Below are 14,662 nucleotides of genomic sequence, written 5' to 3' on the forward strand. Positions count from 1 at the left end.
TTCAGTCCAGGGAAGAGAGGTTTGGTACAACCGAAGAGTGGTGAATGAGGAGACACAAGATACTGCAGATGCTGGAATGTAGATCAACAAACATGATTGGATGGCATAGCCCGTGTGTTTGGGAGGGGCATGGTTACCTGGTATCTTGGATCCTGGGGATGGACAGCCACAGCGGTATCTCCCAGCATGGTCTCGATACGCGTGGTAGCCACCACCACCTCCTCATCTGCGAAGGAGAGGGAGAAGGGGAATTATTCGCGGACAAACGTTCAACACTGAGCCCACGCCCGGCAGCGCCAGAGGCCGGGATTGAACCCGGGTTTCCGACACTGCGAAGCAGTGGCTCTACAGCTCCGTCATCACATGACCAACACAATAAACATCTGGAAGGCAGGGACGAGGTGATTGTCAGGGTTCCCAAGAGTGTGGAGAAACAGAGGGATCGTGGGATCCACATCCATGGGTCCCTCAGATTTGCAACGCAAGGTGATCGGGTGGTTTGAGAAGACGTATCAGGTACTGGTCTTCAACCGTTGAGGTTCAAGAGCCGCTATGTAAAACTCGGGATAGACCACATTTGGAGTATTGTGTTCAGTTCTGGTCACCTCATATAGAAAGTATGTGGAAACTTTAGAGAGAGTGCAGAGGAGAACTACCAGGACACTGCCTGGATTGGACAGCCTGTCTTATGCGGAGACATTTCATGCCTGGGTCTTTTCAAAGGGGAGGAAGCTCGGGCTTTTCTGCTTGGAATGAAGCAGAGTGAGAGATACCTTGACAGAGGTATAAACATGATTAGAGGCATAAAGTGTACAGCCAGCACATTTTTCCCCAGGGGCGAATACAGGGGCATAACCTTAAAGAAAGTAGGGCGGAAAGTATGGGGTGGGGAGAAGGCAGAATGTCAGAAGCAGGAATTCTTTACACAGAGCGTGTTGGGTAAGTGGAACGTGTTGCCAGTGTGGTGGTACAGGCAGAAGCATTAGAGACATTTAAGGGACTTAGATAAAACACATGAATGACAGAAAAATAGAGTGCTTTGTGGGACGGAGGGTTAGATTGACTGTGGAGTAGATTAACACCATGTGCTGAAGGGTCCGTACTCTGCTGTATTACTCTATTGTGTAATTGGACTATACAGCAGAAAGAGCAGGTTAATGGGACCAATGCCAGCATCAAATTGAAGGGCCAAATGGCTTCTTTTTGAGTCTGGATAACTCCAAACCTCCAAGGGGTAATGCCAAAGCTGTGGCAGTCTATGCCAGTGGTAACTGAGCAGCCAAACATGATGTGGAACTGTGCCCTTTAATCGCAGCGACAGGCTCCTCCAGGACTCACCCGATCCCTCCAGCTTGTAGGCAAAGGAGACGAGAACGCCAAACTCCACCTTGTCTGCATAGTTAGGCACGGGCAGGAGAGTCCGACCGGTCAGCTCCTTCTTATCGACCTGGCAAGGAACAAGAGCTCTTCGTAACCTGCCGTAACAATGCCAAACCCTCCCACTGTAACCCACACCTCCTGTCTGTCCGTTTTGGAACTGGCCATTCCTGCCCCTGCAGGGTTTTCGTCCTCATCTGATTCATATTACTGTGGCTCTTTGGCCAGGTCCCACAGCCTTCGCTGTTCCACACACACACAGTAGCTCAAGACACTGGTAACTGACCCAGTTGGTCTCACCCTATCACAGGTAATCCCCCTTGCTCTGATAACAGAGGGAGAAATGTGTAGGTATGTGCTAGACCCTGGGGGGAGTTGACAGGACTGTCAGGATTGACAGGGAGTTGCCAAGAGCGCAGACTACAAGAGAATTCAGAGACTCTTGGGATCAACCTGTGAGCCAGAATATACTCAATGACCCTCTTTCTACAATGTCAGAAGGTTGTTCCTCCCGCATTTAGTGTGCATGTTGCACAGGACTAAATGAACCCACATTTCCACAGGTCAGACCCAGAAGACAGTCTCAGTGCAGAATTCGAACCCCGCTAAATTTCCAAGTTGGCAGGACAACAGGACAAGTTAATCTTTTGGCTGTGGTGCCCAAACCAAAGCTGTGCGACACCCGGCTAGGAGCCACGGCATTTCCGTTTGGGCCGAGCCCATCAGCCTGGACAGCCAGGAGAATTTCTGAGCACGTGACGCAGGGTAGTACACTGAAACCACCAGTCCAACCTCCCCTGGTACCTCAATGTCAGAGATGGCGGAGTTCAGCGTGCAGGACCAGTTGACCAGTCTGGTGCTACGGTAGATCACACCGTCATCGTGCAGTCTGACGAAGGCCTCCTCGACTGCAGCCGAGAGTTTCTTAGAGAAGAGGAGAAAAAGAGAGACACAGGTGCTTTAGCATCCACCAATATGAGAGTGGCACAGAAGACAGACCTCCCACCTCGTGGCTACAGGTCACCGGTTTCTATCCCAACCTCAGACACTGTCTATCACCGGTTTCTATCCCAACCTCAGACACTGTCTATCACCGGTTTCTATCCCAACCTCAGACACTGTCTATCACCGGTTTCAATCCCAACCTCAGACACTGTCTATCACCGGTTTCGATCCCAACCTCAGACACTGTCTATCACCGGTTTCTATCCCAACCTCAGACACTGTCTATCACCGGTTTCAATCCCAACCTCAGACACTGTCTATCAGTGGTTTCGATCCCAACCTCGGACACTATCACCGGTTTCTATCTCAACCTCAGACACTGTCTATCACCGGTTTCGATCCCAACCTCAGACACTGTCTATCACCGGTTTCAATCTCAACCTCAGACACTATCACCGGTTTCGATCCCAACCTCAGACACTGTCTATCACCGGTTTCGATCCCAACCTCAGACACTGTCTATCACCGGTTTCTATCCCAACCTCAGACACTGTCTATCACCGGTTTCTATCCCAACCTCAGACACTGTCTATCACCGGTTTCAATCCCAACCTCAGACACTGTCTATCACCGGTTTCAATCCCAACCTCAGACACTGTCTATCACCGGTTTCGATCCCAACCTCAGACACTGTCTATCACCGGTTTCGATCCCAACCTCAGACACTGTCTATCACCGGTTTCAATCTCAACCTCAGACACTATCACCGGTTTCGATCCCAACCTCAGACACTGTCTATCACCGGTTTCTATCCCAACCTCAGACACTGTCTATCACCGGTTTCAATCCCAACCTCAGACACTGTCTATCACCGGTTTCGATCCCAACCTCAGACACTGTCTATCACCGGTTTCTATCCCAACCTCAGACACTGTCTATCACCGGTTTCGATCCCAACCTCAGACACTGTCTATCACCGGTTTCGATCCCAACCTCAGACACTGTCTATCACCGGTTTCAATCTCAACCTCAGACACTATCACCGGTTTCGATCCCAACCTCAGACACTGTCTATCACCGGTTTCGATCCCAACCTCAGACACTGTCTATCACCGGTTTCTATCCCAACCTCAGACACTGTCTATCACCGGTTTCTATCCCAACCTCAGACACTGTCTATCACCGGTTTCAATCCCAACCTCAGACACTGTCTATCACCGGTTTCAATCCCAACCTCAGACACTGTCTATCACCGGTTTCGATCCCAACCTCAGACACTGTCTATCACCGGTTTCGATCCCAACCTCAGACACTGTCTATCACCGGTTTCAATCTCAACCTCAGACACTATCACCGGTTTCGATACCAACCTCAGACACTGTCTATCACCGGTTTCGATCCCAACCTCAGACACTGTCTATCACCGGTTTCTATCCCAACCTCAGACACCGTCTATCACCGGTTTCTATCCCAACCTCAGACACTGTCTATCACCGGTTTCGATCCCAACCTCAGACACTGTCTATCACCGGTTTCGATCCCAACATCAGACACTGTCTATCACCGGTTTCTATCCCAACCTCAGACACCGTCTATCACCGGTTTCTATCCCAACCTCGGACAGCGTCTATCACCGGTATCTATCCCAACCTCAGACACCGTCTATCACCGGTTTCTATCCCAACCTCAGACACTGTCTATCACCGGTTTCTATCCCAACCTCAGACATTGTCTATCAGTGGTTTCGATCCCAACCTCGGACACTATCACCGGTTTCTATCCCAACCTCGGACACCGTCTATCACCGGTTTCTATCCCAACCTCAGACACTGTCTATCACCGGTTTCGATCCCAACCTCAGACACTGTCTATCACCGGTTTCAATCTCAACCTCAGACACTATCACCGGTTTCGATCCCAACCTCAGACACTGTCTATCACCGGTTTCGATCCCAACCTCAGACACTGTCTATCACCGGTTTCTATCCCAACCTCAGACACCGTCTATCACCGGTTTCTATCCCAACCTCAGACACTGTCTATCACCGGTTTCGATCCCAACCTCAGACACTGTCTATCACCGGTTTCGATCCCAACATCAGACACTGTCTATCACCGGTTTCTATCCCAACCTCAGACACCGTCTATCACCGGTTTCTATCCCAACCTCGGACAGCGTCTATCACCGGTATCTATCCCAACCTCAGACACCGTCTATCACCGGTTTCTATCCCAACCTCAGACACTGTCTATCACCGGTTTCTATCCCAACCTCAGACATTGTCTATCAGTGGTTTCGATCCCAACCTCGGACACTATCACCGGTTTCTATCCCAACCTCGGACACCGTCTATCACCGGTTTCTATCCCACCCTCAGACACTGTCTATCACCGGTTTCGATCCCAACCTCAGACACTGTCTATCACCGGTTTCGATCCCAACCTCAGACACCGTCTATCACCGGTTTCAATCCCAACCTCGGACACCGTCTATCACCGGTTTCTATCCCACCCTCAGACACTGTCTATCACCGGTTTCGATCCCAACCTCAGACACTGTCTATCACCGGTTTCGATCCCAACCTCAGACACCGTCTATCACCGGTTTCTATCCCAACCTCAGACACTGTCTATCACCGGTTTCTATCCCAACCTCAGACACTGTCTATCAGTGGTTTCGATCCCAACCTCGGACACTATCACCGGTTTCTATCCCAACCTCGGACACCGTCTATCACCAGTTTCAATCCGAACCTCGGACACCGTCTATCACCGGTTTCTATCCCAACGTCGGACACCGTCTATCACTGGTTTCAATCCCAACCTCGGACACCGTCTATCACCGGTTTCTATCCCAACCTCGGACACCGTCTATCACCGGTTTCTATCCCAACCTCGGACACCGTCTATCACCGGTTTCAATCCCAACGTCGGACACCGTCTATCACCGGTTTCTATCCCAACGTCGGACACCGTCTATCACCGGTTTCAATCCCAACGTCGGACACCGTCTATCACCGGTTTCTATCCCAACGTCGGACACCGTCTATCACCGGTTTCTATCCCAACGTCGGACACTGTCTATCACCGGTTTCGATCCCAACCTCAGACGCTGTCTATCACCGGTTTCAATCCCAACGTCAGACACTGTCTATCACCACATTTCAATCCCAACCTCAGATGCTGTTTGTCCGGAGTTTGTATGTTCTGTCACTGCCTGGTTTTCCCAGGTGCTCTGGTTTCCTCCCACCTCACAGAGACCTGCAGTAGGGTCAGTTAATAGGCCACTGTAAATGCTCAGGGTGTGTGCTTGGGACGGAGGCGTGTGTGCATTTGAGGAGAGATCGTGTTTATGTGAAGGGGGTGCATGTGGTTGCACGGGAATAGGTGGGGTGTGTGCATGGGGAGTGTAAACCTGCCTCTGGTATACTCTTTTTTTAAAAAGTTAAACAATGAATACAGGTAAGTAAACAACAGGAATCATCCTTTTGTCCCTCAAAAAAGTCCATAATTATTGCTACTAATTCATTAATCATTGATCACATTTGCTCAGAAATACCATACTATACTCAGAGAAGATTATCACCAATTTGGGCACACTCTTTGAAGAGGTTTCGCTGGCTGTTTGAAATGATGGCATTCAAAACAAACTTTTTCATGGTTTCTCTATCCATTCGATAATTATGATCCTATTACAATTTATAGGAGGATACCTAATCCCAGATAAAATCTTTTCGGCATTTGGGGCACATGGCAGCACTGGACCTCCTAACCTGCCAATTTTCCACACAGGTTGCAACACCGTTCACTACTCGCTGAATTCTCTGCCCAGGGCAGTCTCCCCAGCTTTGGGAAGCCTGGAACAGCACTGCCTCTGTGCCCCTCAGCACAAACAGCCCACCTTTCCCGGCGCTCGATTCTTACCGGGTCCATGGTGAAGCAGGCACGGTCCCAGTCCATGGATGATCCCAGCTTCCGCAACTGGTGGTAAATGCGGTCACCCTTCCTGCAGGGAAAGGGGAACGACGAGAGAACAGAAAGTGTCAGTCACTGTGTAACGGCCATCACTCAATACAAACACACCTCATGGGACTAACTCAGTTATAAAATTATAGAAAGGAGATGTGGTACAATCAGGTGGGCTCTTAATCTACCTTGTCCCGGTCTTGTGCCTTGCTGTCTGTCTGCACTGCACTTTCTCTGTAACTGTTACACTTTATTCTGCATTCTGTCATTGTTTCCCCTTGCACTCCCTCAGTGCACTGATGTGATGAAATGTGAGGGCATGCAAAGCAATGTTTTCCACTGTGCAGGTCTGTGCTTTCTTTCCTGTTACTGATCATCTCCTATACTACATCAGTTCACTCTCAGCTTGGAGGAGTAACCCCTCATATTCCACCTGGGTCACCTCCAACCTGACGGCATGAACATCGACTTCTCTAACTTCCAGTAATTTCCACACCCTTCCCCCTTCCCGCTCTCTCATTCCCATACTGGCTCCTCTTACCGCTTTTCTTCTTCTCCACTGCCCATCACCTCCCTCTGGTGCCCCTCCACCTTCCCTTCCTTCCATGGCTCATTCCCCTCTCCTACGAGATTCATTCCTTAGCCCTTACAGCTTCCCTCCCAGCTTTTCACTTCAAATCCCCTCCACCAGGCACTCAACACCCCCCTCTCCTGGTCTCACCCATCACCTTCACCCTCTCCCCACCTCCTTATTCTGGCTTTTGCCCCCACTTCCTTTCCAGGCCTGATGAAAGGTCTCATACGCTGCCTGGCCTGTTGAGATCCTCCAGCATTTTGTGTGTGTTGCTCTGGATAGTCAGCACCTGTCAAATCTTAAGACAGGTGCAGGGAGACTTCCGTCCGACACCCGGAGACGTAGCAGGAGTGAGAATTGATTCACACTTACTCGTGCTTCCATTTCCACACCTCCTCCACGAACCGCTGGCGCCCCAGGTCGTGCCGGGTCTTCCGTGACTCCCGCCACAGCCGCTTCTCCACCACCACCTGGGTAGCGATGCCGGCGTGGTCACAGCCGGGGTTCCACAGCGTTGTCTCTCCCCGCATCCGGTGCCTGGTCGGGGACAGAAACACCGTCATGTCCTGGCGTACCAGACCCTTCAGCAGACCAACCAGGCACTTCCTCCTGGTCACAAATGAATCAGCGCCACTCAAAACAGAGGGACGAGATCTGTCGCCCGGAGGGTGGTAATTCTTCAGAATTCTCCACCTGAGAGGCTCCCTCACTCAGGACCGTCAGAACATCAGCTGGGTGGCAAAGTGACCCAGTAAGTAGAGTCACTGCCTCGCTACACCAGAGACCTGGATTCAATCCTGATTTCCCAACACTGTCCACGTGTGAAGTTTGCACATGCTTCCTGTGACCGCGTGCGTTCCACCACCCACTCCCCCCGTCCAAAATGTGCTCGGGGCTCCCTGTGTATCCCAAGATGAGCGGGGCAGTGGGGCGGCACTGTCACGGAACAGCCAGTACAACCGATCTACAGCGCTAGTGATGAGGGGTCAATTGATTACTGTAAACATCCCCCGGTGTGTGGGTTAGCATTGGGACTGAAAGGCCTGTTTCTGAGGGGAAGAGAAAATGGCAGTGCGACGCAGCGTGCACAGCCTCTCTGGAGATGGATATCTGTAAGTAGGGATCCGTGCACAATCCTGATTTGATGGAGACAGATGTGAGAGCGTGGAGGAACATCTGGAGAAACTTCTGAAATGCCCGCTTGGCTGCCGCTGCTACTGTGCGGTCCGGAATCTCCGGAGGAGAAGGCCTCCGAGACCTCGGCTTTGCTTGTTTCAGCGGCCGGGACGAGGTCGAAGGCGCTCAGCAGAGGATGGCGCTCGGGAGGCTGTATCGGAGGGGCTGGTCGGAGGCTCAAAGTTTTCCGACGGATTCAGAGTCTGCTGTCATCGGGTGATTCCTCGGCATCAGTTGTCAGTGCCTGGAAGTTTATGGCAGGGAGAGTTTCTCTCTTTTGCTGCCAGATATCAGGACGATTGGAGTCGATCGGGACTTGAGACTTTTTAAACCACGTCCATGGTCTGCGTTTATCGAATTATGGTATTGCTTTGCACTGTTGTAACTATATGTTATAATTATGTGGTTTTGTCAGTGTGAGTCTTTGGTTTGTCCTTTTTTTTGTGATATCACTCTGGAGGAACACAGTATCATTTCTTAATGCATGTATGCATTTCTAAGTGACAATAAGTGAGGACTGAGTGTCCTCATAATCTAATCTAATCTATTGCCAGACTGACTGCATGGTAAGCTGACAAACAGTTCCTACAGTTACTGGCCCGGTTATTTTGCGTTCAGCTTTGTCTAAATGCTTTACAGACAATGAACATCACTTGCAGTCACATAAAGGAAAGTAGTTACGGTTGTTGGAAGTGATTTACCCCAGTCCCAGGGCCCCAATATCAGGGCAGTCTTCAGACCCTGACAGCAGAGAGAGGGGAGAATAGGTGATGGTGGCGGAGAGCGGGGAGAGTAAAAGACAACTGTGGGGGGAGGAGGTGGAATAGGAAAGGGAGTATTCAGGAGACAGAGACTAGAGTGACTGAGCAAGGCAAACTGGAGGTGGTGCCAGTCAGAGTGAATAAGCTTCCAAGGGAAGGTGAGGCTGTTAAAGGAGGGAGGAGAGGAGAGTCAGAGCGACTACTGGAAGTGTCGAATACCACAGCATCACAGCCCTCAGTTCACTGCAGAAGATCCAGGTTTGAGCAAGACCCACTATTGACCCCAGACTGGTCTTTAACCATCAGTCAGTCTGGACTTTAACTCAAAGTGACTGGGCTCCAATCCCAGCCCATCACGCGTCCATCAACCAGCCCAGTTCCTTCCCCGGAAAACCAGAGTAATCCCAAGCACTTCCTAGCTGGACACCAACAGGCAGAGGCGGAAGAGGCAAGACAGGATCACAATGGGGCATTAAATTAACAATTATGATACACATTAACAGTCTGGAAGAGGGGACTGAGTATAGTGTAACTCAGTTTGCTGATGATACTAAATTGAGTGGAAAGGAAAACTGTGCAGAGTATAGAGTCTGCAGAGTGATATAGATAGGTCAAGTGAGAGAGCAAAGGTCTGGGAGACGGAGTATGATGTTGGTAAGTACGAGGTCATCCAGTTTGTAAGGAAAAATAGATAAGCTCAAAGTGACACACTCAATATGCTGGAGGAGCTCAGCAGGCCAGGCAGCATCCATGGAAAGAAGTAGAGTCAATGTTTTGGACCAAGACTAGTCCTACTGAACGGTCACAGCCCAAAACGTCGACTGTACTCTTTTCCATAGATGCTGCCTGACCTGCTGAGTTCCTCCAGCATTTTGTTTCCAGCATCTACAGATTTTCTCATTTTTGACAGAAGATCAGATTGTTGTTTAAATAGTGAAAGACTGCAGTGTGTTGTTGTGCAGGGGAACTTGGGAGTGTTTGTGTATGAATCGCAAAAGATTGATTTTCAGGTACAACAATTTATCAGGAAGCCCAATGGAATGTGGGCCTGCGTTGCTGGAGAGATTAAATTTAAGTGCAGGGAGGTTATGCTGCAACTGTACAGGGAACTGGTGAGGCTGCACCTGGAGTACTGTGTGCAGGTTTGGTCTCCTTACTTGAGGAAAGATGGACTAGTTTTGGAAGCATTCCAGAGCAGGCTCGACAGGTTGATTCCGGAGGTGAGTGGGTTAGCCTATGAGAGATTGCATCACTTGCTGGAATTCACAAACAAACGAGAGTGATCTTACAGAAGCATATAAAATTACGAAATAGACAGATAAGATAAAAGCAAGGAAGTTGTTTACACTGGTAGATGAAACTAGAACTAGGGGACATAGTTTTAAGATTTGGCAGAGTAGATTTAAGATGGAGATGAGGAAGAACTGCTTTTTCCCCCACAGAGTAGTAAATTTGAGAGACTCTTTGCCCAGGGGAACAGTAGAGGCTCCTCATTACATCTGCTTAAGACAATGTTAGATAGACGAGGGATAAGGTTATGGGGAAGAGACAGGTAGGTGGAGTCGAGTCCACGGCCAGATTAGCCACGATCGTATTGAATGGTGGAACAGGCCAGGTGGCTGACTCCTGCTCCTGGCCCCTATGTTCACATTACCAGCGGGTGAGCGAGTCCTGGATGGCGTTGGTCAGGGCGTGGCCCAGGTGGAGGGAGCCGGTCACGTTCGGCGGAGGAATGCAGATCATGAACAGGCCCCTCTGGTTGGGTTCGGAGATATTGCGCTGCAGGGACCAAAAAGGAAACATGCTTTACAGCTTCAGAACCCAAAAACCGTTTCCATCAAATACTTGTTTAGAGATCAGCCCCCACCAGCTCAACGAGCCACACCACCCAGCAACCCATCTATTTAACACTAGCCTAACCACTGGGCAATTCACAGTGACCAATTAAGCTAGCAACCGGCATGTCTTCCCACCATGGGATGAACCTGAGCACAACAAGGGAACTCTGGTATTTCAAAGGGAGAACACACACACTCCTTAAAGACTGCGTCAGAATTGAACTCCGAAATCCGTAACGCCCCAATCTCTAAGAGTGTCACGCTGAGGGTAGCAGACACCAACAGAATCAACAAACTCATTCGTAAGGCCAGTGATGTTGTGGGGGTGGAACTGGAACTGGACGGTGGTGTCGGAAAAGTGGATGCTGTCCAAGTTGCATGCCATCTTGGACAATGTCTCCCATCTGTAATGTACTGGTTAGGCACAGGAGTACATTCAGCCAGAGACTCATTCCACCGAGATGTAACACTGAGCATCATAGGAAGTCATTCCTGCCTGTGGCCATCAAACTTTACAACCCCTCCCTCGGAGTGTCAGACACCCTGAACCAATAGGCTGGTCCTGGCCTTATTTCCATTTGGCATGATTAACTTATTATTTAATTATATATGGTTTTATATTGCTATATTTATTCACTATTCTTGGTTGGTGCGGCTGTAACGAAACCCAATTCCCTCGGGATCAATAAAGTATGTCTGTCTGTCTGTCAAAGATGATAAAACAGCCCCAAGGAACATTATTGATCCTTTCCAGGCACTGTGTTTATTGTTCCATCTCTGAGAGTCTGATTTATACTCCATAAAAAACACACCTTTGGAAATTGGATTTTCCTCCAATGGGAGCATTCCAGATTAGTGTTCCTTGGCTATTAATTAAGCCATGTATTGGCTTCCTTAAGGTTGCAATAGCTGAAGGAGGTTGTAGGGATAAACTCCCACTACCTATTGAATGCTCCCAAAGGCATGCATCTCAAAAAGCCTCTGACAACCAAGTCCAGCTCCTGGCTTTCATGTGTGGCTTAGCTAAGCCCAGCAGGCATATTTCTAGTAGGCAGCCGTCAACCCCAGTGGAACATGGGTTTGTGCCTCTGGTGGACTGCGTCCTCTCCAGGGTGCAAGTCTGGGTGGGAAGATTTGAAGAACTGGCTGTTGCCCATGCAGCGGGTTCCCCTCTCCATGTCACTGATGTTGCCCAAGGAAAGGGCAAGCACCAATACAGTTTGGCACCAGTGTCGTCGTAGAGGTTGCCAGAGTGAAGTTGTAAACAACATCAAACTTCCTTCGGGACCCCGACTCCGGATTTCTTCCTCGGGATTTACTCCCGAAGCCTCTCTCACGGGTGGGTTTGGCCACAAGGCAGCGGAGGTTAAAAGTCAGAGATTTCCTTCTCCTGGCTGTCCAATGCTGACGGGCTCCACCTGCCCAAACTCTTTCTACTGACAGCAGAAAGGGTGAAGTCCCAAAACCTGTCGGTTTGGGCAGATGGGACTCATCGGCTGCGGTTGACGGCTCATCTAGGAGAAGGAACCTAATCTCAAACATCCACTCGTTGCAGACTTACTGACTCACGAGGAAGGTTTCGAATACAAACCCCAAGGAAAGATCGGCAGCTGGAGTCCCTAAGGTAATCTTACACTGTAAGGCAACTCCTATGATGCTGTATCGGTCTCCATCATGCCTCCGGATTCATTAGCTGCACAGAGAGGGGAAGCCTACTACCTGGGCAATAGATTGCTCTCCATATCGTACTGCCCTGGCTCCCATCAGGTAGTTGGCTAGGGTGCTTGATCCCAGCTAACAGAGGGCCTCACGTTGTATTCTATGAAATGTTGTCATATCAGTAAAGTTCATCATTTGAGAGCAGGGCCATTTGACCCAACCGGAACAACAACCCAAACACTGGAGGAACTCAGTGGGTCAGGCAGCATCTGCAGAAGGAAAAGGTTGGTCGACTTTTCAGGTCAAGACTTCTCATCTTTTCCTCCATGACACTAAATTATCATACGTATTGTTCAATAATGGCTTGGAAGTTGGGGGGTTACCCAGTTGGTTGTGGCTAGCTGGCACAGATAGGGAGATTAGGGGAAGAGTCCTGTGTTGATACTGAAAAATCAAAGCCCAACATCCAATCAGAAGCCCAGATGGAAATACAAAGCCCAATTAGAAGCTCAGATCAAAGCGTAAAATCCAATCGGAAGCCCAGATCGAAGCGCAAAATTCACTGTTTCTGCTGCTGTTTAATGGATTTCCCAGCTGGAATCTGCTGTGTCGTACCTCAGTTCAGAGCCCGATACAGATATGTCAATACAACTTCTACGCTGTGTGGCCTACAGTGTTAATACTGACCACCCACTCACCCAAACTTACCCCATACTCAGGCTTGAAGAACCCTTGTTTCTCCCACCAGGAGTACCAGGCTGCTTCGACATACTGCGGGCTATAGGAATCTGGCATTGGGCAGGTCACATCTGTGGCCAGAGAGAGAAGCTCATTAGGTTAAGTACCGCACACTCCAGCATCCTCAGCGAGAGATATTACAAGCACTGACAATCAGTCAGAAACACTCAGCAAGTCAGGCAGTGACTGATGAAAAACAAAGCCGAACAAATACTGCAAAAGCTCATTGTGGACGTTGAAAGGGTCCAGTTCAGCAAGGGTGTCAAAGATGACGGAAGAAGGCAGGAAAATGAGCTTGAGGGACCTTAAGACACAGGAGCAGAATTAGGCCAGTCAGTCCATCAAATTGGCTCCACCACGCCATCATGGCTGACTCATTACCCCTCTTAACACCACTTTCTGCTTTTCCCCGTAATCATTGCCATCCTTACTAATCAGAACCTCTCAACCTCTGCCTTATACAGCAAATACAAGACGTATTCAATCCCCTTGGAAGTTTTCATGTTTTATTCTTTATAACATTGAATCACGGTCAATTTAATTTGGCTTTTTTGACAATGTTCAACAGAAAAAGACTCTTTCATGTCAAAGTAAAAACATATCTACAAAGTGATCTAAATTAATTACAAATATAAAACACAAAATAATTGATTGCATAAATATTCATCTCACCCCTGTAATATGACACACCAAATCGCCGACTGCTTTTAGAGATCACATAATTAGTTAAATGGAGGTCTGTTTTTGGAGACCTGTTTGCAGTCAAGGTGATACAATTGACAGTAGTAAAAATAGACCTGTATCTGGAAGCACCAACTGCTGGTGAGTCAGTATCCTGGCAAAAACTACACCATGAAGACAAGAGAACACTTCAAGCAACTCCACGAAAAACTGATTGAAAAGCACAAGTCAGGAGATGGACACAAGAAAATGTCCAGTCACTGACTATCCCTTACGTCAATAATCAAGAAATGGAAAGAATATGGCACAGCTGTAAATCTGATTAATGCAGGCAGTCCTCAAAAACTGAGTGACCTAGCAAGAAGGGGACTAGTGAGGGAGGCCACTAAGAGAGACCTATGACAACTTTGGAGGAGTTACAAGCTTTAATGGCTGAGATGGGAGTGACTGCACATACAACTGTTGCCCGGTTGCTTCACCAGTCACAACTTTATGGGAGAGGGGCAAAGAGAAAGCCACTGTTTGAAAAAAACTCACATGAAATCTCAGCTAGAATTTGCCAGAAGGCACGTCAGAGACTCTGAAGTCAGCTGGAAGAAGGTTCTATGGTCTGATGAAACCAAAATTGAGTGTTTTGGACATTAGCCAAACACCGCACATCATCAAAAACACACCATCTCTATCGTGAAACATGGTAATGGCTGCATCATACCGTGGGGTAGAGGGTGAAATGAATGCAGCAAAATACAGGGAAATCCTGGAGGAAAACCTAATGTAGCCTGCAAGAGAACTGGGACTTAGGAGAAATATTGCTTTCCAGCAAAACAATGACCCCAAGCAAAAAACCAAGGCTACACAGGAATGTCTTATAAACAACAAAGTTAATGTCCTGGAGTGGCCAAGTCAGAGTCCAGATCTCAATCCAAATGAAGATTTGTGGCTGGACT

General features: G+C 48.8%; 1 protein-coding gene across 4 annotated transcripts in view; it reads right to left on the minus strand.

Moving 5' to 3' along the window:
* The window catches only part of vars1 (valyl-tRNA synthetase 1), a 95,452-nt gene that overhangs the window by 55,272 nt on the left and 25,518 nt on the right, over nucleotides 1-14,662 (minus strand). For all 4 annotated transcript variants that reach the window (XM_059970956.1, XM_059970957.1, XM_059970959.1 and 1 more), the window contains 7 exons: nucleotides 13,005-13,105; nucleotides 10,454-10,578; nucleotides 7,235-7,399; nucleotides 6,247-6,328; nucleotides 2,182-2,301; nucleotides 1,339-1,447; nucleotides 138-226 (listed from right to left, as the gene is read on the minus strand). In XM_059970956.1, the coding sequence (XP_059826939.1) occupies nucleotides 138-226; nucleotides 1,339-1,447; nucleotides 2,182-2,301; nucleotides 6,247-6,328; nucleotides 7,235-7,399; nucleotides 10,454-10,578; nucleotides 13,005-13,105 (791 nt within the window). The remainder of the gene's footprint in view (nucleotides 1-137; nucleotides 227-1,338; nucleotides 1,448-2,181; nucleotides 2,302-6,246; nucleotides 6,329-7,234; nucleotides 7,400-10,453; nucleotides 10,579-13,004; nucleotides 13,106-14,662) is intronic.

The sequence above is a fragment of the Hypanus sabinus genome, chromosome 5 (assembly GCF_030144855.1).
Source record: "Hypanus sabinus isolate sHypSab1 chromosome 5, sHypSab1.hap1, whole genome shotgun sequence".
NCBI classification, from domain to species: domain Eukaryota; kingdom Metazoa; phylum Chordata; class Chondrichthyes; order Myliobatiformes; family Dasyatidae; genus Hypanus; species Hypanus sabinus.